General features: G+C 37.6%; 1 protein-coding gene across 8 annotated transcripts in view; it reads left to right on the top strand.

Moving 5' to 3' along the window:
- LOC121307349 (titin-like) overlaps nucleotides 1-27,504 on the top strand; it is a 73,072-nt gene that overhangs the window by 44,097 nt on the left and 1,471 nt on the right. For all 8 annotated transcript variants that reach the window (XM_041239534.1, XM_041239533.1, XM_041239532.1 and 5 more), the window contains 23 exons: nucleotides 4,840-5,154; nucleotides 6,782-7,084; nucleotides 7,765-8,082; nucleotides 8,804-9,106; nucleotides 9,777-10,094; nucleotides 10,814-11,116; nucleotides 11,787-12,104; nucleotides 12,819-13,121; nucleotides 13,792-14,109; nucleotides 14,829-15,131; nucleotides 15,802-16,119; nucleotides 16,839-17,141; nucleotides 17,812-18,129; nucleotides 18,848-19,150; nucleotides 19,821-20,138; nucleotides 20,856-21,158; nucleotides 21,829-22,146; nucleotides 22,866-23,168; nucleotides 23,849-24,166; nucleotides 24,746-25,048; nucleotides 25,799-26,116; nucleotides 26,398-26,691; nucleotides 27,339-27,487. In XM_041239534.1, coding sequence (XP_041095468.1) covers nucleotides 4,840-5,154; nucleotides 6,782-7,084; nucleotides 7,765-8,082; nucleotides 8,804-9,106; nucleotides 9,777-10,094; nucleotides 10,814-11,116; nucleotides 11,787-12,104; nucleotides 12,819-13,121; nucleotides 13,792-14,109; nucleotides 14,829-15,131; nucleotides 15,802-16,119; nucleotides 16,839-17,141; nucleotides 17,812-18,129; nucleotides 18,848-19,150; nucleotides 19,821-20,138; nucleotides 20,856-21,158; nucleotides 21,829-22,146; nucleotides 22,866-23,168; nucleotides 23,849-24,166; nucleotides 24,746-25,048; nucleotides 25,799-26,116; nucleotides 26,398-26,691; nucleotides 27,339-27,487 — 6,968 coding nt within the window. The remainder of the gene's footprint in view (nucleotides 1-4,839; nucleotides 5,155-6,781; nucleotides 7,085-7,764; nucleotides 8,083-8,803; nucleotides 9,107-9,776; nucleotides 10,095-10,813; nucleotides 11,117-11,786; nucleotides 12,105-12,818; nucleotides 13,122-13,791; nucleotides 14,110-14,828; nucleotides 15,132-15,801; nucleotides 16,120-16,838; nucleotides 17,142-17,811; nucleotides 18,130-18,847; nucleotides 19,151-19,820; nucleotides 20,139-20,855; nucleotides 21,159-21,828; nucleotides 22,147-22,865; nucleotides 23,169-23,848; nucleotides 24,167-24,745; nucleotides 25,049-25,798; nucleotides 26,117-26,397; nucleotides 26,692-27,338; nucleotides 27,488-27,504) is intronic.

Raw genomic sequence — 27,504 nt, 5'->3', positions numbered from 1 at the left:
TAAAAAATAAATAAAATAAAAAAAAAAATTAACCTTTTTAAAGCTTTATCAAAAGGACACTAGTTTTTGTTTTGCTATTTCAGCTTTGTTCATTTCGTTTGATAATTCATTGATGTTGAGAATAGTCTATGAAAGACATAAAAAAATCTACAATTTAGCATTTACTGTTTTTTTTTTTTTCAGGTAGGTATTTTTAAATATTTTGAAACTAATTGTGAAGGTGACAACGTTATTTTTCGGCATTAATAAAATATCATGTTTAGTCGTGAAATAACTTCCATTTTTAGTTTGTGAAATAAACAATTTTAATAACAATTTTTTACCATGAAAAAAATACAGCCTTATATATACATTGTATTAACAGTATATTATGATACTGTATAACAAGTATTCATGACCAACAACACGTGTTTACTTGTGAGTAACAGTTAACCAAACCAAAAGCTAGCTCTTAAAATAAGTCATTATTTTATTTTTGAGAAAGCACTATTAAACTGAAGAAGAAGAGAGGTTTATTTGGTTGGTTTATTTTTGGCTTGACTCCGTTTTTCTGCAGTTTCGCATGAAACAAACAGGTGCAGGGGAAGGATTTTCCGTAGTGGTTAATATAAATGTCAATATAGCAGTTAATCACAAATAATCAACATTATAGATTCAATTCATCTGACAAAACACCAAATGGGGGTATTGAACAAACCCAAGCCCATCAAGACGATGCCCTTGGTGTTGCAATCGAATAGACTTGTGGCTGTCAGCAACCACACAGTGCAGGGAAGCAATCTAAAAGCAAGCCACATGCTTGGGTATATAACCAAAAGTGTAGAGCACAAATCCAATGAGGTTGGGATCAGGTTGCACAGTATAGGTGACACCTGTGTCCAATTCTGTACCAAAAGGACATTGTGGCCATGAAGAGAGTCCAGCAAAAAGCAACCAAACTAATATTAATGAGCTACGAAGACGGGCTGAAAGAGCTGAATCTATTCTGCTTGGAACAAAGAAGAATCGGAGGGGACTTGATTGAAGTTTTTCAAATCTTGAAAGGAGCTGACAAAGTTAACTGCTAGTTCTGTCTTTGGAATTAAGTTACCATGTAATATAACAGATACAATTCACCAGTTCTGTGCACTGCAAATCGTTCCAATCAGGAAACCACACACCTGGACACAGATTTGTGCATGCGTGACATGGCTATGTCATAAAAGCTAGTTGGTTGAAATCTTCAGCAACTTCGTGCTATAATATAAGATAGGCTTTAAATTCTTTAAACTTCTTAGAGGACTTCATTTTTCAATTTACTCGGTTAGGAGAAACACACACCAAGATACAATGGTTTAATCAGGGGCCAGTGTTTATCCCAAAGGGGCTTCCTTCTCTCAGTCCCTCTAATCAGGTGCATGGAATTACAGTTTAATTTCTAGAATGCAGGCATACAGATCAGAAGAAGAAGAGAACAAGCATAAGGGTTCTTTCATAACAGGAGAGGATCCCTCTGTAAGGTTAAGTTTTCTCTTTGATCTGCCTAAGGCCCTGGTAAAATATGAATTCCTTGAATATATATATATATATATATATATATATATATATATATATATATATATATATATATATATATATATATATATATATACACACACACACAGTGGCTTGCAAAAGTATTCAGACCCCTGACCAATTCTCTCATATTACTGAATTACAAATGGTACATTGAAATTTCATTCTGTTCGATATTTTATTTTAAAACACTTAAACTCAAAATCAATTATTGTAAGGTGACATTGGTTTTATGTTGGGAAATATTTTTAAGAAAAATAAAAAAACTGAAATATCTTGCTTGCATAAGTATTCAACCCCCACACATTAATATTTGGTAGAGCCACCTTTCGCTGCAATAACAGCTTTAAGTCTTTTGGGGTAAGTATGTACCAGCTTTGCACACAGTGTCGGAGTGATTTTGGCCCATTCTTCTTGGCAGATTTGCTCCAGGTTGTTCAGGTTGGTTGGACGACGCTTGTGGACCGCAATTTTCAAATAGTGCCACAGATTCTCAATGGGATTGAGATCAGGACTTTGACTGGGCCACTGTAGGACATTCACCTTTTTGTTCTTGAGCCACTCCAGTGTTGCTTTGGCCTTGTGCTTGGGATCATTGTCCTGCTGAAAGGTGAATTTCCTCCCAGGCTTCAGTTTTTTTAACGAACTGAAGCAGATTCTCTTGCAGTATTTTCCTGTATTTTGCTCCATCCATTTTTCCTTCAATTGTAACAAGATGCCCAGTCCCTCTGATAATCATCCCCACAGCATGATGCTGCCACCACAATACTTCACTGTAGGGATGGTGTGTCTTGAGGCATGGGCAGTGTTAGGTTTGCGCCACACATAGCGCTTTGAGTTTTGGCCAAAAAGCTCTATCTTGGTCTCATCTGACCACAAAACCTTTTCCCACATCACACTGGGTCGCTCTCATGCTTTCTGGCAAACTCCAGATGTGCTTTCAGATGGTACTTTTTGAGTAACGGCTTCTTTCTTGAGACCCTCCCATACAGGCCAGTGTTATGCAGAGCTCTGATATGGTTGACTGGTGCACCATTACTCCACTCCCAGCCACTGAACTCTGTAGCTCCTTCACAGTGATTGTTGGCCTCTCTCACAAGTCTCCTTCTTGTTTGAGTGCTGAGTTTTGAGGGACAGCCTTTTCTTGGCAGTGCCTGGGTAGTGTGATGCAGCTTCCACTTCCTGATTATTGATCCAACTGTGCTCACTGGGATATCCAAACACTTGGATATTATTTTGTACCCTTTCCCTAATCTATGCATTTGTATTACTTTGTCTCTAACTTCTGTAGAATGCTCTTTGGTCTTCATTTTCCTTCAGATTCACAGCCTTACCAACAGTGGGGTTTTTATCCAGAAAATGTGACAGCAACTTTAATGGTTCACAGGTCGAGGCCAATGGTAAGGTAATTGTGTCCTCGTGTGGGCAATTCCTTTCATCCATGCAAACTGGGAGCTTCCACAGCACAGGGGTTGAATACTTATGCAAGCAAGATATTTCAGTTTTTTATTTTTCTTAAAAATATTTCCCAACATAAAACCAATGTCACCTTACAATAATTGATTCTGAGTTTCAGTGTTTAAAAATAAAATATCAAACAGAATGAAATTTCAATGTACCATTTGTAACTCGGTAATATGAGAGAATTGGTCAGGGGTCTGAATACTTTTGCAAGCCACTGTATATATATATATATATATATATTATATATATATATATATATATATATATATATATATAGATAGATAGATAGATAGATAGATAGATATAGATATATATAGATATATAGATAGATATATATATATAGATATATATAGATATAGATATACAGGAGGGTCCTTGGAGGCGAAGGTGGCAATAAAGAAAGAGATCAAGCATTTAAAAAACACTGTAAAATAATCAGAAAAAGAAATACAAACAAACACACAAAATAGAACAATCCCAGCGTGCTGTACATGATCCTGGGACAGAATCAGATTTGACAGGATTTGCAACCCTGGTCAGATTTCAAATAAATATTTTGTTCAAAGGCAAGGACTTCCAGAGGTGACATGCTTGATACACAAAGGCACATTGGCCCATGTTAGATCTCAGTTTGGGGATTTTAAAAGCAGGCGCATCATTTGATCTTCATGCGCAGGCAGAGTTACATGTCTCCAACAGAGATATAAGGTAACTTGGAGCATTTCATTATAAACTAAATACAAAAAAAAAAAAGACAGAGCCTTCTGTTCTCCAGACTGAGCTACCTTAAAACTTCATAGAGTACAGTGGTGCTTCTTGTAATCTAGCACTATTATAGATGGGGACCAGCTATGACAGAGCTGTATGGGATGTGCTTGTGTATACTAAATACTGAGTTATGACAGATATTTTGAGTCTAGAGAGTATAGCAGAGATGATTGGTTGTAACACAGCTATATGACTGCAAACAGAACAGTAGCTATGTTGATAATGCTTTGAAATGCATCCCCTCTTTATGAAACGCAAGCTATTCTTCTGGATGTAAGTCAGGTTATGCTGCCATCTAGTGGCAACACACAGAAATACCTTATTAACATGTACTGGTGCAGTGAAGTCTGGAAATTCTGTAATATTATTATAAGGACATGACCTGAGGGAGTCCAAATCTCCTGGAAAACATGCAAAGAACTGTGGTCATTTTAAGTAGATATCTGAGGAGCATGTTATGAGATTTAGTATTTGCATTAATAATGGCTCATGAAAATGTAGATCAAGTAAAGAGAATCATATCAAATCACTTTTGGGTTAAGTATTTCTTCCAATGTAATATATCAAGCATTTTCATCAGTAATATTTTTTCTTAGAAACTGTCATCCTCACGTCACATCGCAATTAGACTTCTGATTGAGCCACATTTTCAAAGCCTGAACTCCAGGCGTTAATGAACTCTTTTTGTACTATCTTGTGATGCTTCCACTTTATGCAATATCAGTCGTTCTTGTTTTTGGTTTCTAGTGGAAAGTAGATCTGAAAGTAGGCACACTCTATTCCACATATCCATCACCGTGACTCACCGTTTTAACCAGCTGTAGGCATCCTAAGTTTGAAGATGCATTCACCACTTTACAGAAAAAGGTTATACTGCCATTTGGTGGCCGTAAGCAGAATTGCAGCTTTGCACAGTATCACCATAATCCATGAGTTAATTCATAGATTATTATAGGGAACATTCGGTTGACATGGTTTGATAGAAAGACATTCCTACCAGCAGCAGTGTTATGTGTTATAATTTTATCATGTTCTTTTTTTTCAAAACAACAGTGTCCACAGACCCACCAGAAATCAGTTTAGTCCATCTTCCTTGCAAAGACGTTAAAACACCAACGTTCGTACTGACCTGCATTGTAGTCGACTTCCACTCAGAAGACATTACAGTAAAGTGGTCTGTTAATGGGATTCCTCTAATGGATGAAAAATCTTCACTCATTCTGAACAAAGAAAAAGGCAAAGACAAGGCCTTCACCTTCATCAGCCGCCAGGAGATTTCCAGGGATGAATGGAAGAAAGGTAGCACGTTTTCCTGCATCGTCACACACGGCAAGACTACTACAAACAAGAATATCAGCATGTGTACAGGTGAGAAAAATCAAAAACCAGTTAGAATTTAAATACAGTGTTATGTGTGTGAATGGGGAACACTTTACAAAACTGATCTGAATTTTCCGAAAAGTTCAACAACAAAATGTTTCAATGAGTCATTTTCAATGTCTTCATTCAAAATTCAGTAAAACAGCATTAAATAATGAATGAGTTCAAGCTTTCTGAATGGGAGCCAGTGTTTTCCCTTTATTTAGCACAAGGGACAGTCAACAGATTTTTAACCCTTTGCAGGACCAGGTCCGACGTTTCAATTTTCCCTTTCCAGTCCGATGTTGGACCCTGTCCGACATCATCAAAGAGACGTCAAGCACAGGTCTCTAGTCGTTTTTTCTCTGGAAAAAGCAGAAAAAACCTTTCAATGGCCGAGTGAGACCAATAGGAGCCGAATGAAGCAGAAAAAGGGGGCGTATCTGAACAATAGAGTTAGCAGCTACACCAAGAGATAAGACACAAACAAAGGAGATAGCTGCTTCTGCATCCAGAGATGTTACAGTAATAAAATAATGACTCGGATCGCATTATTGAGGAGTTTGGTGATAAAACGAGTGATCAGGAGAGGATTTATCAATGTGCACGATAATAAAGAGATATGTGAAAAATACAGCGAACAAGGGGTGGGGCTTGGCTGGAGATACAGTACTGATGTAGTTTTGCAACGCAATGCCTTTTAAACCTGTTTTACTCTGAAAAAAATATTTTAAACAGCACATGTGAAAATAAATTGGACCCGACGCGCCTGACAAGCGCTGAATAAAAGGACCGCTAAGGGTTAATACAGCAGGCATTCAAATCCATTTTCCTATTTGTCTTCATAATAGATTTCTGAAATACTGTACAGTGCACTATATTATTTCAATAGGGAAGATTAAACCGAGTTCTGTTTCAATTTCAGCTTGCATTTCTGAAGATGTGCTGAATCTCTACTTTCTATTTTCTAGGCTATGTAGATATTTTCAAATACTGTTCAGCGCAATAAATAATAAAAACTTGAAAGACTACAGAAACTAGAGATGTGCCGAGTAACAAGTACAAGCGAGAATCCACAATGAATATGAGTACAAACCATGAGCCATTTCGCTAGTCGGAGAAAAAAACACAGGAAAATGGATTTAATCGGCTCCTAGCTCCAATAGGGCAGTGTTGACTGTCAGTCTGAAGTCTAGAGTTAGACAGCCAATCCAGGAGAGAAGAAGGAGGGACTAGTGTGACATTGTCTGTGCTCATGGCACAGAATGGCTTGAAACTAAAACATCTGACAATCTCTTTGGTAAGATGATTGATTTGGCGGTATTCAATAAATAAGAGCCAAATCAACCAATCTGTTCTTTGTAAAAAGCTGAGGCATTCTAAATCTCCACTCACCAGAAACCAAAGCAGAGATATTTATTTTTAGATCGAGGTTCAGAGAGAATTGCAAGGATATCAAAGCAGGTTAATAAAGGAACTGAAAATACAATCATTCCTGCTGATTCCCCAAATTGCTTTTCTGAAGATGTGCTGAATCTCTACTTTCTATTTTCTAGGCTATGTAGATATTTTCAAACACTGTTCAGCGCAATAGATTCCCACAAGTCGTTAAACATGCTTTCTGTTTCAATTTCAGCTTGCTCCAGCACTGAGCCAACTATTTATCTCCAAAAACCCCCATTTGAAGCTGTTCTCAAAGGGAAACATGTCAGTGCTGATTGTCTTGTGGTTGGACTCAAAGACAGCATCATTTCCTGGATTGTTGATGGAAGAGAAAAGGACTCACAATCAGTTGATAGCAAACTAAACGGGAATAATACCCAAAGCATCACTAAGCGATTGACAGTATCTGCTGCTGAGTGGAAAAGCTACAACAAAATAAGTTGCAAAGTCAAACACCCTTGTTTCACCAAAGAGGCGTCTATTACCAGAGAGACAGGTAATTCCTTTATATTGGTAAAGGGTGAACATTGCTAAGTGTAATTCAGAAATAAGGGTCTTTAATTACGATGTCTTTACATAGTAGTCACTTAGTAACACTTCCAAAGTTATTATGCATAGTTACAATGTTCTTAATGTGTAAGTCTTTCTGCATGATATATGGAAGTACACAATTGTATCAGAAAAGGGTTAGGGTTAGGGATAGGATTAGGATTGGGCTTACATTTAGTGTTATATCATGCAAAAAGATTTACTCATCAAATACATTGTAACTGTGCATAATAACATAGTGATTATGTGTAAGTACACATGTATTTACTAAGTAACTGCTATGTAAATACACAGTAATTAGACACTTAATGGAAAGTGTTTCCTCTCCTTGGTCCGGTGTGCACTACTGCAGATCTTCACATATACATCCAATGGAGCTGTTCTTGCATTTCTGATTATAACATCAATCCAATGAATACCCCTTCCCCTGGGTTTGGTAGATTTTAAACATGTTTTGTATTTCTTTGTCCTTTTATTCTAGTCAGACAATACCAATAAAGCGGCCATATTTTTCAATTCTTATAACTGCCATTTCACACTTTGACATTTTAAAAGAAACATAGCATGTTATTGTTATTTGATTTTTTTGTTATATATTTTTTGTTTTTTGCTGTTTGTGTTTTACAGGTCCCTACAAAAAGCCTGTCCTGGAGCTTCTACGCCCCTCTGAAGATCATCTGGGAGCCGACAGCGCAGAGCTGGTATGCATCATTACTGGGTTCTTCCCGAGTGATATCTATGTGAAATGGCAGAAGGGTGATAAAGAAATTGATGCTGGTCTTTACAAGAACAATCCTGTCGTTCCTGAGAAAGGGGGAGTCTCCTATTCAACGTTCAGTAGACTCACAATCCCCAAAAATGAGTGGATGACTAGAAATACCTACAGCTGCGTGGCTGCTCATGGGACAGAAAGGTTTACAGCTAAAACACCTGACAATCTTTTTGGTAAGTTAATATCAACTGGCTGGTATTTAGCAGCTATTTCATAAATGTAGTCATCAGATTTTATTTGTGTATGAATAGTTTTGTTTGTAAATAATAAAAACTTGAATAAGAAAACACAGAAACTAGGGATGTGCCGAGTAACAAGTACAAGCGAGAATCCACAATGAATATGAGTAGAAACCATGAGCCATTTTGCTAGTCGGAGAAAAAAACACAGGAAAATGGATTTAATCGGCTCCTAGCTCCAATAGGGCAGTGTTGACTGTCAGTCTGAAGTCTAGAGTTAGAGAGCCAATCCAGGAGGGAAGGAGGAGGGACTAGTGTGACATTGTCTGTGCTCATGGCACAGAATGGCTTGAAACTAAAACATCTGACAATCTCTTTGGTAAGATGATTGATTTGGCGGTATTCAATAAATAACAGCCAAATCAACCAATCTGTTCTTTGTAAAAAGCTGAGGCATTCTAAATCTCCACTCACCAGAAACCAAAGCAGAGATATTTATTTTTAGATTGAGGTTCAGAGAGAATTGCAAGGATATCAAAGCAGGTTAATAAAGGAACTGAAAATACAATCATTCCTGCTGATTCCCCATATTGCTTTTCTGAAGATGTGCTGAATCTCTGCTTTCTATTTTCTAGGCTATGTAGATATTTTCAAACACTGTTCAGCGCAATAGATTCCCGCAAGTCGTTAAACATGCTTTCTGTTTCAATTTCAGCTTGCTCCAGCACTGAGCCAACTATTTATCTCCAAAAACCCCCATTTGAAGCTGTTCTCAAAGGGAAACATGTCAGTGCTGATTGTATTGTGGTTGGACTCAAAGACAGCATCGTTTCCTGGATTGTTGATGGAAGAGAAAAGGACTCACAATCAGTTGATAGCAAAATAAACGGGAATAATACCCAAAGCATCACCAAGCGATTGACAGTATCTGCTGCTGAGTGGAAAAGCTACAACAAAATAAGTTGCCAAGTCAAACACCCTTGTTTCACCAAAGAGGCGTCTATTACCAAAGAGACAGGTAATTCCTTTATATTGATAAAGGGTGAACATTGCTAAGTGTAATTCAGAAATAAGGGTCTTTAATTACAATGTATTTACATAGTAGTCACTTAGTAACACTTCCAAAGTTATTATGCATAGTTACAATGTTCTTAACGTGTAAGTCTTTCTGCATGATATATGTAAGTACACAATTGTATCAGAAAAGGGTTAGGGTTAGTGTTGGGTTTAAATTTAGTGTTATATCATTCAAAAAGATTTACTCATCAAATACATTGTAACTGTGCATAATAACATAGTGATTATGTGTAAGTACACATGTATTGTATAAGTAACTACTATATAAATACACAGTAATTAGAGACACTTAATGGAAAGTGTTTCCTCTCCTTGGTCCGGTGTGCAATACTGCAGATCTTCACATATACATCCAATGGAGCTGTTCTTGCATTTCTGATTATAACATCAATCCAATGACTACCCCTTCCCCTGGGTTTGGTAGATTTTAAACATGTTTTGTATTTCTTTGTCCTTTTATTCTAGTCAGACAATACCAATAAAGCGGCCATATTTTTCAATTCTTATAACTGCCATTTCACACTTTGACATTTTAAAAGAAACATAGCATGTTATTGTTATTTGATTTTTTTGTTATATATTTTTTGTTTTTTGCTGTTTGTGTTTTACAGGTCCCTACAAAAAGCCTGTCCTGGAGCTTCTACGCCCCTCTGAAGATCATCTGGGAGCCGACAGCGCAGAGCTGGTATGCATCATTACTGGGTTCTTCCCGAGTGATATCTATGTGAAATGGCAGAAGGGTGATAAGGAAATCGATTCTGCTCTTTACAAGAACAATCCTGTCGTTCCTGAGAAAGGGGGAGTCTCCTATTCAACGTTCAGTAGACTCACAATCCCCAAAAATGAGTGGACGACTAGAAATACCTACAGCTGCGTGGCTGCTCATGGGACAGAAAGGTTTACAGCTAAAACACCTGATAATCTTTTTGGTAAGTTAATATCAACTGGCTGGTATTTAGCAGCTATTTCATAAATGTAGTCATCAGATTTTATTTGTGTATGAATAGTTTTGTTTGTACATAATAAAAACTTGAATAAGAAACCACAGAAACTAGGGATGTGCCGAGTAACAAGTACAAGCGAGAATCCACAATGAATATGAGTAGAAACCATGAGCCATTTTGCTAGTCGGAGAAAAAAACACAGGAAAATGGATTTAATCGGCTCCTAGCTCCAATAGGGCAGTGTTGACTGTCAGTCTGAAGTCTAGAGTTAGAGAGCCAATCCAGGAGGGAAGGAGGAGGGACTAGTGTGACATTGTTTGTGCTCATGGCACAGAATGGTTTGAAACTTAAAACAGCTGACAATCCTTAGTTATATTCTTGCTGTGATGTATTCAATAAATAAGAGCCAAATCAACCAATCTGTTCTTTGTAAAAAGCTGAGGCATTCTAAATCTCCACTCACCAGAAACCAAAGCAGAGATATTTATTTTTAGATTGAGGTTCAGAGAGAATTGCAATGATATCAAAGCAGGTTAATAAAGGAACTGAAAATACAATCATTCCTGCTGATTCCCCACATTGCTTTTCTGAAGATGTGCTGAATCTCTACTTTCTATTTTCTAGGCTATGTAGATATTTTCAAACACTGTTCAGCGCAATAGATTCCCGCAAGTCGTTAAACGTGCTTTCTGTTTCAATTTCAGCTTGCTCCAGCACTGAGCCAACTATTTATCTCCAAAAACCCCCATTTGAAGCTGTTCTCAAAGGGAAACATGTCAGTGCTGATTGTCTTGTGGTTGGACTCAAAGACAGCATCATTTCCTGGATTGTTGATGGAAGAGAAAAGGACTCACAATCAGTTGATAGCAAACTAAACGGGAATAATACCCAAAGCATCACCAAGCGATTGACAGTATCTGCTGCTGAGTGGAAAAGCTACAACAAAATTAGTTGCCAAGTCAAACACCCTTGTTTCACCAAAGAGGCGTCTATTACCAAAGAGACAGGTAATTCCTTTATATTGGTAAAGGGTGAACATTGCTAAGTGTAATTCAGAAATAAGGGTCTTTATTTACAATGTATTTACATAGTAGTCACTTAGTAACACTTCCAATGTTATTATGCATAGTTACAATGTACTTAATGTGTAAATCTTTCCGCATGATTTATGGAAGTACACAATTGTATCAGAAAAGGGTTAGGGTTAGTGTTGGGCTTAAATTTAGTGTTATATCATTCAAAAAGATTTACTCATCAAATACATTGTAACTGTGCATAATAACATAGTGATTATGTGTAAGTGCACATGTATTTAGTAAGTAACTACTGTATAAATACACAGTAATTAGAGACACTTAATGGAAAGTGTTTCCTCTCCTTGGTCCGGTGTGCACTACTGCAGATCTTCACATATACATCCAATGGAGCTGTTCTTGCATTTCTGATTATAACATCAATCCAATGACTACCCCTTCCCCTGGGTTTGGTAGATTTTAAACATGTTTTGTATTTCTTTGTCCTTTTATTCTAGTCAGACAATACCAATAAAGCGGCCATATTTTTCAATTCTTATAACTGCCATTTCACACTTTGACATTTTAAAAGAAACATAGCATGTTATTGTTATTTGATTTTTTTGTTATATATTTTTTGTTTTTTGCTGTTTGTGTTTTACAGGTCCCTACAAAAAGCCTGTCCTGGAGCTTCTACGCCCCTCTGAAGATCATCTGGGAGCCGACAGCGCAGAGCTGGTATGCATCATTACTGGGTTCTTCCCGAGTGATATCTATGTGAAATGGCAGAAGGGTGATAAGGAAATCGATTCTGCTCTTTACAAGAACAATCCTGTCGTTCCTGAGAAAGGGGGAGTCTCCTATTCAACGTTCAGTAGACTCACAATCCCCAAAAATGAGTGGATGACTAGAAATACCTACAGCTGCGTGGCTGCTCATGGGACAGAAAGGTTTACAGCTAAAACACCTGACAATCTTTTTGGTAAGTTAATATCAACTGGCTGGTATTTAGCAGCTATTTCATAAATGTAGTCATCAGATTTTATTTGTGTATGAATAGTTTTGTTTGTAAATAATAAAAACTTGAAAGACCACAGAAACTAGGGATGTGCCGAGTAACAAGTACAAGCGAGAATCCACAATGAATATGAGTAGAAACCATGAGCCATTTTGCTAGTCGGAGAAAAAAACACAGGAAAATGGATTTAATAGGCTTCTAGCTCCAATAGGGCAGTGTTGACTGTCAGTCTGAAGTCTAGAGTTAGAGAGCCAATCCAGGAGAGAAGGAGGAGGGACTAGTGTGACATTGTCTGTGCTCATGGCACAGAATGGCTTGAAACTAAAACAGCTGACAATCTTTAGTTAGATGATTGCTGTGATGTATTCAATAAATAAGAGCCAAATCAACCAATCTGTGCTTTGTAAAAAGCTGAGGCATTCTAAATCTCCACTCACCAGAAACCAAAGCAGAGATATTTATTTTTAGATTGAGGTTCAGAGAGAATTGCAAGGATATCAAAGCAGGTTAATAAAGGAAATGAAAATACAATCATTCCTGCTGATTCCCCATATTGCTTTTCTGAAGATGTGCTGAATCTCTGCTTTCTATTTTCTAGGCTATGTTGATATTTTCAAACACTGTTCAGCGCAATAGATTCCCGCAAGTCGTTAAACGTGCTTTCTGTTTCAATTTCAGCTTGCTCCAGCACTGAGCCAACTATTTATCTCCAAAAACCCCCATTTGAAGCTGTTCTCAAAGGGAAACATGTCAGTGCTGATTGTCTTGTGGTTGGACTCAAAGACAGCATCATTTCCTGGATTGTTGATGGAAGAGAAAAGGACTCACAATCAGTTGATAGCAAACTAAACGGGAATAATACCCAAAGCATCACCAAGCGATTGACAGTATCTGCTGCTGAGTGGAAAAGCTACAACAAAATTAGTTGCCAAGTCAAACACCCTTGTTTCACCAAAGAGGCGTCTATTACCAGAGAGACAGGTAATTCCTTTATATTGGTAAAGGGTGAACATTGCTAAGTGTAATTCAGAAATAAGGGTCTTTATTTACAATGTATTTACATAGTAGTCACTTAGTAGCACTTCCAATGTTATTATGCATAGTTACAATGTACTTAATGTGTAAATCTTTTTGCATGATATATGTAAGTACACAATTGTATCAGAAAAGGGTTAGGGTTAGTGTTGGGCTTAAATTTAGTGTTATATCATTCAAAAAGATTTACTCATCAAATACATTGTAACTGTGCATAATAACATAGTGATTATGTGTAAGTACACATGTATTTAATAAGTAACTACTATATAAATACACAGTAATTAGAGACACTTAATGGAAAGTGTTTCCTCTCCTTGGTCCGGTGTGCAATACTGCAGATCTTCACATATACATCCAATGGAGCTGTTCTTGCATTTCTGAATATAACATCAATCCAATGAATACCCCTTCCCCTGGGTTTGGTAGATTTTAAACATGTTTTGTATTTCTTTGTCCTTTTATTCTAGTCAGACAATACCAATAAAGCGGCCATATTTTTCAATTCTTATAACTGCCATTTCACACTTTGACATTTTGAAAGAAACATAGCATGTTATTGTTATTTGATTTTTTTGTTATATATTTTTTGTTTTTTGCTGTTTGTGTTTTACAGGTCCCTACAAAAAGCCTGTCCTGGAGCTTCTACGCCCCTCTGAAGATCATCTGGGAGCCGACAGCGCAGAGCTGGTATGCATCATTACTGGGTTCTTCCCGAGTGATATCTATGTGAAATGGCAGAAGGGTGATAAGGAAATCGATTCTGCTCTTTACAAGAACAATCCTGTCGTTCCTGAGAAAGGGGGAGTCTCCTATTCAACGTTCAGTAGACTCACAATCCCCAAAAATGAGTGGACGAATAGAAATACCTACAGCTGCGTGGCTGCTCATGGGACAGAAAGGTTTACAGCTAAAACACCTGATAATCTTTTTGGTAAGTTAATATCAACTGGCTGGTATTTAGCAGCTATTTCATAAATGTAGTCATCAGATTTTATTTGTGTATGAATAGTTTTGTTTGTAAATAATAAAAACTTGAATAAGAAAACACAGAAACTAGGGATGTGCCGAGTAACAAGTACAAGCGAGAATCCACAATGAATATGAGTAGAAACCATGAGCCATTTTGCTAGTCGGAGAAAAAAACACAGGAAAATGGATTTAATCGGCTCCTAGCTCCAATAGGGCAGTGTTGACTGTCAGTCTGAAGTCTAAAGTTAGAGAGACAATCCAGGAGGGAAGGAGGAGGGACTAGTGTGACATTGTTTGTGCTCATGGCACAGAATGGGTTGAAACTTAAAACAGCTGACAATCCTTAGTTATATTCTTGCTGTGATGTATTCAATAAATAAGAGCCAAATCAACCAATCTGTTCTTTGTAAAAAGCTGAGGCATTCTAAATCTCCACTCACCAGAAACCAAAGCAGAGATATTTATTTTTAGATCGAGATTCAGAGAGAATTGCAAGGATATCAAAGCAGGTTAATAAAGGAACTGAAAATACAATCATTCCTGCTGATTCCCCAAATTGCTTTTCTGAAGATGTGCTGAATCTCTGCTTTCTATTTTCTAGGCTATGTAGATATTTTCAAACACTGTTCAGCGCAATAGATTCCCGCAAGTCGTTAAACGTGCTTTCTGTTTCAATTTCAGCTTGCTCCAGCACTGAGCCAACTATTTATCTCCAAAAACCCCCATTTGAAGCTGTTCTCAAAGGGAAACATGTCAGTGCTGATTGTCTTGTGGTTGGACTCAAAGACAGCATCATTTCCTGGATTGTTGATGGAAGAGAAAAGGACTCAAAATCAGTTGATAGCAAAATAAACGGGAATAATACCCAAAGCATCACCAAGCGATTGACAGTATCTGCTGCTGAGTGGAAAAGCTACAACAAAATAAGTTGCCAAGTCAAACACCCTTGTTTCACCAAAGAGGCGTCTATTACCAAAGAGACAGGTAATTCCTTTATATTGGTAAAGGGTGAACATTGCTAAGTGTAATTCAGAAATAAGGGTCTTTAATTACAATGTATTTACATAGTAGTCACTTAGTAACACTTCCAATGTTATTATGCATAGTTACAATGTACTTAATGTGTAAATCTTTTTGCACAATATATGTAAGTACACAATTGTATCAGAAAAGGGTTAGGGTTAGTGTTGGGCTTACATTTAGTGTTATATCATGCAAAAAGATTTACACATCAAGTACATTGTAACTGTGCATAATAACATAGTGATTATGTGTAAGTGCACATGTATTTAGTAAGTAACTACTGTATAAATACACAGTAATTAGAGACACTTAATGGAAAGTGTTTCCTCTCCTTGGTCCGGTGTGCACTACTGCAGATCTTCACATATACATCCAATGGAGCTGTTCTTGCATTTCTGATTATAACATCAATCCAATGAATACCCCTTCCCCTGGGTTTGGTAGATTTTAAACATGTTTTGTATTTCTTTGTCCTTTTATTCTAGTCAGACAATACCAATAAAGCGGCCATATTTTTCAATTCTTATAACTGCCATTTCACACTTTGACATTTTAAAAGAAACATAGCATGTTATTGTTATTTGATTTTTTTGTTATATATTTTTTGTTTTTTGCTGTTTGTGTTTTACAGGTCCCTACAAAAAGCCTGTCCTGGAGCTTCTACGCCCCTCTGAAGATCATCTGGGAGCCGACAGCGCAGAGCTGGTATGCATCATTACTGGGTTCTTCCCGAGTGATATCTATGTGAAATGGCAGAAGGGTGATAAGGAAATCGATTCTGCTCTTTACAAGAACAATCCTGTCGTTCCTGAGAAAGGGGGAGTCTCCTATTCAACGTTCAGTAGACTCACAATCCCCAAAAATGAGTGGACGACTCGGAATACCTACAGCTGCGTGGCTGCTCATGGGACAGAAAGGTTTACAGCTAAAACACCTGATAATCTTTTTGGTAAGTTAATATCAACTGGCTGGTATTTAGCAGCTATTTCATAAATGTAGTCATCAGATTTTATTTGTGTATGAATAGTTTTGTTTGTAAATAATAAAAACTTGAATAAGAAAACACAGAAACTAGGGATGTGCCGAGTAACAAGTACAAGCGAGAATCCACAATGAATATGAGTAGAAACCATGAGCCATTTTGCTAGTCGGAGAAAAAAACACAGGAAAATGGATTTAATCGGCTCCTAGCTCCAATAGGGCAGTGTTGACTGTCAGTCTGAAGTCTAAAGTTAGAGAGACAATCCAGGAGGGAAGGAGGAGGGACTAGTGTGACATTGTTTGTGCTCATGGCACAGAATGGGTTGAAACTTAAAACAGCTGACAATCCTTAGTTATAGTCTTGCTGTGATGTATTCAATAAATAAGAGCCAAATCAACCAATCTGTTCTTTGTAAAAAGCTGAGGCATTCTAAATCTCCACTCACCAGAAACCAAAGCAGAGATATTTATTTTTAGATTGAGGTTCAGAGAGAATTGCAATGATATCAAAGCAGGTTAATAAAGGAACTGAAAATACAATCATTCCTGCTGATTCCCCACATTGCTTTTCTGAAGATGTGCTGAATCTCTGCTTTCTATTTTCTAGGCTATGTAGATATTTTCAAACACTGTTCAGCGCAATAGATTCCCGCAAGTCGTTAAACGTGCTTTCTGTTTCAATTTCAGCTTGCTCCAGCACTGAGCCAACTATTTATCTCCAAAAACCCCCATTTGAAGCTGTTCTCAAAGGGAAACATGTCAGTGCTGATTGTCTTGTGGTTGGACTCAAAGACAGCATCATTTCCTGGATTGTTGATGGAAGAGAAAAGGACTCAAAATCAGTTGATAGCAAAATAAACGGGAATAATACCCAAAGCATCACCAAGCGATTGACAGTATCTGCTGCTGAGTGGAAAAGCTACAACAAAATAAGTTGCCAAGTCAAACACCCTTGTTTCACCAAAGAGGCGTCTATTACCAAAGAGACAGGTAATTCCTTTATATTGGTAAAGGGTGAACATTGCTAAGTGTAATTCAGAAATAAGGGTCTTTAATTACAATGTATTTACATAGTAGTCACTTAGTAGCACTTCCAATGTTATTATGCATAGTTACAATGTTCTTAACGTGTAAGTCTTTCTGCATGATTTATGGAAGTACACAATTGTATCAGAAAAGGGTTAGGGTTAGTGTTGGGCTTAAATTTAGTGTTATATCATTCAAAAAGATTTACTCATCAAATACATGGTAACTGTGCATAATAACATAGTGATTATTTGTAAGTACACATGTATTTAGTAAGTAACTACTGTATAAATACACAGTAATTAGAGACACTTAATGGAAAGTGTTTCCTCTCCTTGGTCCGGTGTGCACTACTGCAGATCTTCACATATACATCCAATGGAGCTGTTCTTGCATTTCTGATTATAACATCAATCCAATGAATACCCCTTCCCCTGGGTTTGGTAGATTTTAAACATGTTTTGTATTTCTTTGTCCTTTTATTCTAGTCAGACAATACCAATAAAGCGGCCATATTTTTCAATTCTTATAACTGCCATTTCACACTTTGACATTTTAAAAGAAACATAGCATGTTATTGTTATTTGATTTTTTTGTTATATATTTTTTGTTTTTTGCTGTTTGTGTTTTACAGGTCCCTACAAAAAGCCTGTCCTGGAGCTTCTACGCCCCTCTGAAGATCATCTGGGAGCCGACAGCGCAGAGCTGGTATGCATCATTACTGGGTTCTTCCCGAGTGATATCTATGTGAAATGGCAGAAGGGTGATAAGGAAATCGATTCTGCTCTTTACAAGAACAATCCTGTCGTTCCTGAGAAAGGGGGAGTCTCCTATTCAACGTTCAGTAGACTCACAATCCCCAAAAATGAGTGGACGAATAGAAATACCTACAGCTGCGTGGCTGCTCATGGGACAGAAAGGTTTACAGCTAAAACACCTGATAATCTTTTTGGTAAGTTAATATCAACTGGCTGGTATTTAGCAGCTATTTCATAAATGTAGTCATCAGATTTTATTTGTGTATGAATAGTTTTGTTTGTAAATAATAGAAACTTGAATAAGAAACCACAGAAACTAGGGATGTGCCGAGTAACAAGTACAAGCGAGAATCCACAATGAATATGAGTAGAAACCATGAGCCATTTTTCTAGTCGGAGAAAAAAACACAGGAAAATGGATTTAATCGGCTCCTAGCTCCAATAGGGCAGTGTTGACTGTCAGTCTGAAGTCTAGAGTTAGAGAGCCAATCCAGGAGGGAAGGTGGAGGGACTAGTGTGACATTGTCTGTGCTCATGGCACAGAATGGCTTGAAACTAAAACAGCTGACAATCCTTAGTTATATTCTTGCTGTGATGTATTCAGTAAATAAGAGCCAAATCAACCAATCTGTTCTTTGTAAAAAGCTGAGGCATTCTAAATCTCCACTCACCAGAAACCAAAGCAGAGATATTTATTTTTAGATTGAGGTTCAGAGAGAATTGCAATGATATCAAAGCAGGTTAATAAAGGAACTGAAAATACAATCATTCCTGCTGATTCCCCACATTGCTTTTCTGAAGATGTGCTGAATCTCTGCTTTCTATTTTCTAGGCTATGTAGATATTTTCAAACACTGTTCAGCGCAATAGATTCCCGCAAGTCGTTAAACGTGCTTTCTGTTTCAATTTCAGCTTGCTCCAGCACTGAGCCAACTATTTATCTCCAAAAACCCCCATTTGAAGCTGTTCTCAAAGGGAAACATGTCAGTGCTGATTGTCTTGTGGTTGGACTCAAAGACAGCATCATTTCCTGGATTGTTGATGGAGGAGAAAAGGACTCACAATCAGTTGATAACAAACTAAACGGGAATAATACCCAAAGCATCACCAAGCGATTGACAGTATCTGCTGCTGAGTGGAAAAGCTACAACAAAATTAGTTGCCAAGTCAAACACCCTTGTTTCACCAAAGAGGCGTCTATTACCAGAGAGACAGGTAATTCCTTTATATTGGTAAAGGGTGAACATTGCTAAGTGTAATTCAGAAATAAGGGTCTTTAATTACGATGTCTTTACATAGTAGTCACATAGTAACACTTCCAAAGTTATTATGCATAGTTACAATGTTCTTAATGTGTAAGTCTTTCTGCATGATATATGGAAGTACACAATTGTATCAGAAAAGGGTTAGGGTTAGTGTTGGGCTTACATTTAGTGTTATATCATTCAAAAAGATTTACTCATCAAATACATGGTAACTGTGCATAATAACATAGTGATTATGTGTAAGTGCACATGTATTTAGTAAGTAACTACTGTATAAATACACAGTAATTAGAGACACTTAATGGAAAGTGTTTCCTCTCCTTGGTCCGGTGTGCAATACTGCAGATCTTCACATATACATCCAATGGAGCTGTTCTTGCATTTCTGATTATAACATCAATCCTATGAATACCCCTTCCCCTGGGTTTGGTAGATTTTAAACATGTTTTGTATTTCTTTGTCCTTTTATTCTAGTCAGACAATACCAATAAAGCGGCCATATTTTTCAATTCTTATAACTGCCATTTCACACTTTGACATTTTAAAAGCAACATAGCATGTTATTGTTATTTGATTTTTTTGTTATATATTTTTTGTTTTTTGCTGTTTGTGTTTTACAGGTCCCTACAAAAAGCCTGTCCTGGAGCTTCTACGCCCCTCTGAAGATCATCTGGGAGCCGACAGCGCAGAGCTGGTATGCATCATTACTGGGTTCTTCCCGAGTGATATCTATGTGAAATGGCAGAAGGGTGATAAGGAAATCGATTCTGCTCTTTACAAGAACAATCCTGTCGTTCCTGAGAAAGGGGGAGTCTCCTATTCAACGTTCAGTAGACTCACAATCCCCAAAAATGAGTGGACGACTAGAAATACCTACAGCTGCGTGGCTGCTCATGGGACAGAAAGGTTTACAGCTAAAACACCTGATAATCTTTTTGGTAAGTTAATATCAACTGGCTGGTATTTAGCAGCTATTTCATAAATGTAGTCATCAGATTTTATTTGTGTATGAATAGTTTTGTTTGTAAATAATAGAAACTTGAAAGACCACAGAAACTAGGGATGTGCCGAGTAACAAGTACAAGCGAGAATCCACAATGAATATGAGTAGAAACCATGAGCCATTTTGCTAGTCAGAGAAAAAAACACAGGAAAATGGATTTAATAGGCTTCTAGCTCCAATAGGGTAGTGTTGACTGTCAGTCTGAAGTCTAGAGTTAGAGAGCCAATCCAGGAGGGAAGGAGGAGGGACTAGTGTGACATTGTCTGTGCTCATGGCACAGAATGGCTTGAAACTAAAACATCTGACAATCTCTTTGGTAAGATGATTGATTTGGCGGTATTCAATAAATAAGAGCCAAATCAACCAATCTGTGCTTTGTAAAAAGCTGAGGCATTCTAAATCTCCACTCACCAGAAACCAAAGCAGAGATATTTATTTTTAGATCGAGGTTCAGAGAGAATTGCAAGGATATCAAAGCAGGTTAATAAAGGAACTGAAAATACAATCATTCCTGCTGATTCCCCACATTGCTTTTCTGAAGATGTGCTGAATCTCTACTTTCTATTTTCTAGGCTATGTTGATATTTTCAAACACTGTTCAGCGCAATAGATTCCCGCAAGTCGTTAAACATGCTTTCTGTTTCAATTTCAGCTTGCTCCAGCACTGAGCCAACTATTTATCTCCAAAAACCCCCATTTGAAGCTGTTCTCAAAGGGAAACATGTCAGTGCTGATTGTCTTGTGGTTGGACTCAAAGACAGCATCATTTCCTGGATTGTTGATGGAAGAGAAAAGGACTCACAATCAGTTGATAGCAAACTAAACGGGAATAATACCCAAAGCATCACCAAGCGATTGACAGTATCTGCTGCTGAGTGGAAAAGCTACAACAAAATTAGTTGCCAAGTCAAACACCCTTGTTTCACCAAAGAGGCGTCTATTACCAAAGAGACAGGTAATTCCTTTATATTGGTAAAGGGTGAACATTGCTAAGTGTAATTCAGAAATAAGGGTCTTTAATTACGATGTCTTTACATAGTAGTCACTTAGTAACACTTCCAAAGTTATTATGCATAGTTACAATGTTCTTAATGTGTAAGTCTTTCTGCATGATATATGGAAGTACACAATTGTATCAGAAAAGGGTTAGGGTTAGTGTTGGGCTTACATTTAGTGTTATATCATTCAAAAAGATTTACTCATCAAATACATGGTAACTGTGCATAATAACATAGTGATTATTTGTAAGTGCACATGTATTTAGTAAGTAACTACTGTATAAATACACAGTAATTAGAGACACTTAATGGAAAGTGTTTCCTCTCCTTGGTCCGGTGTGCAATACTGCAGATCTTCACATATACATCCAATGGAGCTGTTCTTGCATTTCTGAATATAACATCAATCCAATGAATACCCCTTCCCCTGGGTTTGGTAGATTTTAAACATGTTTTGTATTTATTTGTCCTTTTATTCTAGTCAGACAATACCAATAAAGCGGCCATATTTTTCAATTCTTATAACTGCCATTTCACACTTTGACATTTTGAAAGAAACATAGCATGTTATTGTTATTTGATTTTTTTGTTATATATTTTTTGTTTTTTGCTGTTTGTGTTTTACAGGTCCCTACAAAAAGCCTGTCCTGGAGCTTCTACGCCCCTCTGAAGATCATCTGGGAGCCGACAGCGCAGAGCTGGTATGCATCATTACTGGGTTCTTCCCGAGTGATATCTATGTGAAATGGCAGAAGGGTGATAAGGAAATCGATTCTGCTCTTTACAAGAACAATCCTGTCGTTCCTGAGAAAGGGGGAGTCTCCTATTCAACGTTCAGTAGACTCACAATCCCCAAAAATGAGTGGACGACTAGAAATACCTACAGCTGCGTGGCTGCTCATGGGACAGAAAGGTTTACAGCTAAAACACCTGATAATCTTTTTGGTAAGTTAATATCAACTGGCTGGTATTTAGCAGCTATTTCATAAATGTAGTCATCAGATTTTATTTGTGTATGAATAGTTTTGTTTGTAAATAATAGAAACTTGAATAAGAAACCACAGAAACTAGGGATGTGCCGAGTAACAAGTACAAGCGAGAATCCACAATGAATATGAGTAGAAACCATGAGCCATTTTGCTAGTCGGAGAAAAAAACACAGGAAAATGGATTTAATCGGCTCCTAGCTCCAATAGGGCAGTGTTGACTGTCAGTCTGAAGTCTAGAGTTAGAGAGCCAATCCAGGAGGGAAGGAGGAGGGACTAGTGTGACATTGTTTGTGCTCATGGCACAGAATGGTTTGAAACTTAAAACAGCTGACAATCCTTAGTTATATTCTTGCTGTGATGTATTCAATAAATAAGAGCCAAATCAACCAATCTGTTCTTTGTAAAAAGCTGAGGCATTCTAAATCTCCACTCACCAGAAACCAAAGCAGAGATATTTATTTTTAGATTGAGGTTCAGAGAGAATTGCAATGATATCAAAGCAGGTTAATAAAGGAACTGAAAATACAATCATTCCTGCTGATTCCCCACATTGCTTTTCTGAAGATGTGCTGAATCTCTGCTTTCTATTTTCTAGGCTATGTAGATATTTTCAAACACTGTTCAGCGCAATAGATTCCCGCAAGTCGTTAAACGTGCTTTCTGTTTCAATTTCAGCTTGCTCCAGCACTGAGCCAACTATTTATCTCCAAAAACCCCCATTTGAAGCTGTTCTCAAAGGGGAACATGTCAGTGCTGATTGTCTTGTGGTTGGACTCAAAGACAGCATCGTTTCCTGGATTGTTGATGGAAGAGAAAAGGACTCACAATCAGTTGATAGCAAAATAAACGGGAATAATACCCAAAGCATCACCAAGCGATTGACAGTATCTGCTGCTGAGTGGAAAAGCTACAACAAAATAAGTTGCCAAGTCAAACACCCTTGTTTCACCAAAGAGGCGTCTATTACCAGAGAGACAGGTAATTCCTTTATATTGGTAAAGGGTGAACATTGCTAAGTGTAATTCAGAAATAAGGGTCTTTAATTACGATGTATTTACATAGTAGTCACTTAGTAGCACTTCCAATGTTATTATGCATAGTTACAATGTTCTTAACGTGTAAGTCTTTCTGCATGATTTATGGAAGTACACAATTGTATCAGAAAAGGGTTAGGGTTAGGGATAGGATTAGGATTGGGCTTACATTTAGTGTTATATCATTCAAAAAGATTTACTCATCAAATACATTGTAACTGTGCATAATAACATAGTGATTATGTGTAAGTGCACATGTATTTAGTAAGTAACTAGTGTATAAATACACAGTAATTAGACACTTAATGGAAAGTGTTTCCTCTCCTTGGTCCGGTGTGCACTACTGCAGATCTTCACATATACATCCAATGGAGCTGTTCTTGCATTTCTGATTATAACATCAATCCAATGACTACCCCTTCCCCTGGGTTTGGTAGATTTTAAACATGTTTTGTATTTCTTTGTCCTTTTATTCTAGTCAGACAATACCAATAAAGCGGCCATATTTTTCAATTCTTATAACTGCCATTTCACACTTTGACATTTTAAAAGCAACATAGCATGTTATTGTTATTTGATTTTTTTGTTATATATTTTTTGTTTTTTGCTGTTTGTGTTTTACAGGTCCCTACAAAAAGCCTGTCCTGGAGCTTCTACGCCCCTCTGAAGATCATCTGGGAGCCGACAGCGCAGAGCTGGTATGCATCATTACTGGGTTCTTCCCGAGTGATATCTATGTGAAATGGCAGAAGGGTGATAAAGAAATTGATGCTGGTCTTTACAAGAACAATCCTGTCGTTCCTGAGAAAGGGGGAGTCTCCTATTCAACGTTCAGTAGACTCACAATCCCCAAAAATGAGTGGACGACTAGAAATACCTACAGCTGCGTGGCTGCTCATGGGACAGAAAGGTTTACAGCTAAAACACCTGACAATCTTTTTGGTAAGTTAATATCAATTGGCTGGTATTTAGCAGCTATTTCATAAATGTAGTCATCAGATTTTATTTGTGTATGAATAGTTTTGTTTGTAAATAATAAAAACTTGAAAGACCACAGAAACTAGGGATGTGCCGAGTAACAAGTACAAGCGAGAATCCACAATGAATATGAGTAGAAACCATGAGCCATTTTGCTAGTCAGAGAAAAAAACACAGGAAAATGGATTTAATCGGCTCCTAGCTCCAATAGGGCAGTGTTGACTGTTAGTCTGAAGTCTAGAGTTAGAGAGCCAATCCAGGAGGGAAGGAGGAGGGACTAGTGTGACATTGTCTGTGCTCATGGCACAGAATGTCTTCAATCTAAAAACACCTGACAATCTTTACTTAGATTATTGCTGTGATGTATTCAATAAATAACAGCCAAATCAACCAATCTCTTCTCTGCAAAAAGCTGAGGCATTCTAAATCTCCACTCACCAGAAACCATAGCAGAGATATTTATTTTTAGATCGAGATTGAGAATACTGTTCAGCACAATACATTCCCGTGAGCTGATAAACATGCTTTCTATTTCAATTTCAGCTTGCTGCAGCACTGAGCCAACAATCTATCTCCAAAAACCCCCATTTGAAGCTGTTTTCAGAGGGGAAAATGTCAGTGCTGATTGTCTTGTGGTTGGACTCAAAGACAGCATCGTTTCCTGGATTGTTGATGGAAGAGAAAAGGACTCACAATCAGTTGATAGCAAACTAATCGGGAATAATACCCAAAGCATCACCAAGCGATTGACAGTATCTGCTGCTGAGTGGAAAAGCTACAACAAAACCAGTTGCAAAGTCAAACACCCTTGTTTCACCAAAGAGGCGTCTATTACCAAAGAGACAGGTAATTCCATTATATTTGTAAAGGGTAAACATTGCTAACTCTAATTCAGAAATGAGGGTCTGTCTGATGTCACCAGCAATAGTAAGAAGAACGACTTTCTATACCCCTTGAGTAACACTTCACAATAAGGGTATTTAATTACTGTGTATTTACATAGTAGTCACTCAGTAAGAATATGTGTACTTATACATAATTGCAATGTTATTATGCATAGTTACAATGTTCTTAACGTGTAAGTCTTTCTGCATGATTTATGGAAATAAACAATTGTATCAGAAAAGGGTTAGGGTTAGGTTTAGTGTTATATCATGCAAAAAGATTTCCTCCTCAAATACATTGTAACTGTGCATAATAACATAGTGATTATGTGTAAGTGCACATGTATTTAGTAAGTAACTACTGTATAAATACACAGTAATTAGAGACACTTAATGGAAAGTGTTTCCTCTCCTTGGTCCGGTGTGCAATACTGCAGATCTTCACATATACATCCAATGGAGCTGTTCTTGCATTTCTGAATATAACATCAATCCAATGAATACCCCTTCCCCTGGGTTTGGTAGATTTTAAACATGTTTTGTATTTCTTTGTCCTTTTATTCTAGTCAGACAATACCAATAAAGCGGCCATATTTTTCAATTCTTATAACTGCCATTTCACACTTTGACATTTTGAAAGAAACATAGCATGTTATTGTTATTTGATTTTTTTGTTATATATTTTTTGTTTTTTGCTGTTTGTGTTTTACAGGTCCCTACAAAAAGCCTGTCCTGGAGCTTCTACGCCCCTCTGAAGATCATCTGGGAGCCGACAGCGCAGAGCTGGTATGCATCATTACTGGGTTCTTCCCGAGTGATATCTATGTGAAATGGCAGAAGGGTGATAAGGAAATCGATTCTGCTCTTTACAAGAACAATCCTGTCGTTCCTGAGAAAGGGGGAGCCTCCTATTCAACGGTCAGTAGACTCACAATCCCCAAAAATGAGTGGACGACTCAGAATACCTACAGCTGCGTGGCTGCTCATGGGACAGAAAGGTTTACAGCTAAAACACCTGACAATCTTTTTGGTAAGTTAGTATCAACTGGCTGGTATTTAGCAGCTATTTCATAAAAGCAGTCATTGGATTTTATTTGTGTATGAATGGTTTTGTTTGTAAATAAAAACTTGAAAAAGACACTACAGAAACTAAGGATGTGCCAAGTAACAGGTACAAACGAGCATTCACAATGAGTAGGAGTACAAGTAATACGTCTCGGGTGGCTTCTTGCTAATAAATTTACTACCTACTTGACAGAGTTCATGGAAATTATACTCTGGTCATTGTCTTATTGTATCATTGTTTTCCAGCTTCTGTGATACCAACAAAGCCAACAATACACCTTCTTCAGTCCACGAGTGACTTGGTCTGCTTGGTGCATGGATATAGCCCAAAGCACATTGTAATCAATTGGCTTTTGAATGAGGAGCCTGTGTCTCAAAACTACACGATGGCTCAGCCATCGATGGGAATGGACGGTAAATTCAGCACCAGAAGCCAGATCCTCTATTCTGTGAGAGAATGGAAACCTGGCATGGTCTATACCTGCATGGTGAATCATCCAGCCACCAACACAATCTTGTCCCGTAACATCAGTAAGCCAGGTGAGATAGGGAGAATGCTTGCTGGTCCAGTGGTCAAAGAAAAAGGCTAATTATGGTTCTAATTCCCACTCAGCCACTGACTTCTTGTGTGACCGTTATCAACTCACTTAACCTCATTGTTCTTTGTCCTTCAGATGAGACATAAAACCACGGTTCTGTTGTAAGTGATTGCAGCAGTTCTTGATACATAGTCCCCCGTCCCCCCCCCCTCGTCTCTGTAAGTCGTTTTATATCAAAGTGTGTTAAATAACGTATTAATAATGCAGACAGGGAACATTTTTTCGTGCTGCTCTGCCAATATTACCGTTGACTGAATTTGAAATAAAATAAAATGTAAAATTTGTAGTGTCCAGTTTCATCTTAGATCACAGTGCAGTGATTTTGCCTCTGGGGTTTCGACACCAGTAATATTAATGAGGTGTTCTAATAAATCTGCACACTATAGCAAGTATTTAGAAAGGGAGTCCTTGTCTGGCCAGTAAGGGCAGCGGAAGCTGAATGAAGTGAATTAAGCCTGTCAAGTAGCCAATTTGGGAAGACCAGGGTTCAAAGCCTGCGCTTGTGTGGTCAACACGTCATGGATTCTGATTGAAAGTCTGACGTTAGGGCTGAATCTTACATCATCATCTCTATTTTTTTTCTTTCAGAGATTATAGAAGAGAAAGATTTCCATGATGACAATGTTGATTATTTTGTGCCAGAGGACGACATGCAGGGGGTGTGGACCACAGCATGCACCTTCATCATTCTCTTTCTCCTCTCCTTCCTCTACAGCAGTTTCGTCACGGTGGTAAAGGTGAGCTTTGCATTAAC

The sequence above is a fragment of the Polyodon spathula genome, chromosome 55 (assembly GCF_017654505.1).
Source record: "Polyodon spathula isolate WHYD16114869_AA chromosome 55, ASM1765450v1, whole genome shotgun sequence".
NCBI lineage: Eukaryota > Metazoa > Chordata > Actinopteri > Acipenseriformes > Polyodontidae > Polyodon > Polyodon spathula.
Note: the sequence above shows the minus strand (reverse complement) of the source record. Positions and strands in the feature narration are given on the sequence as shown.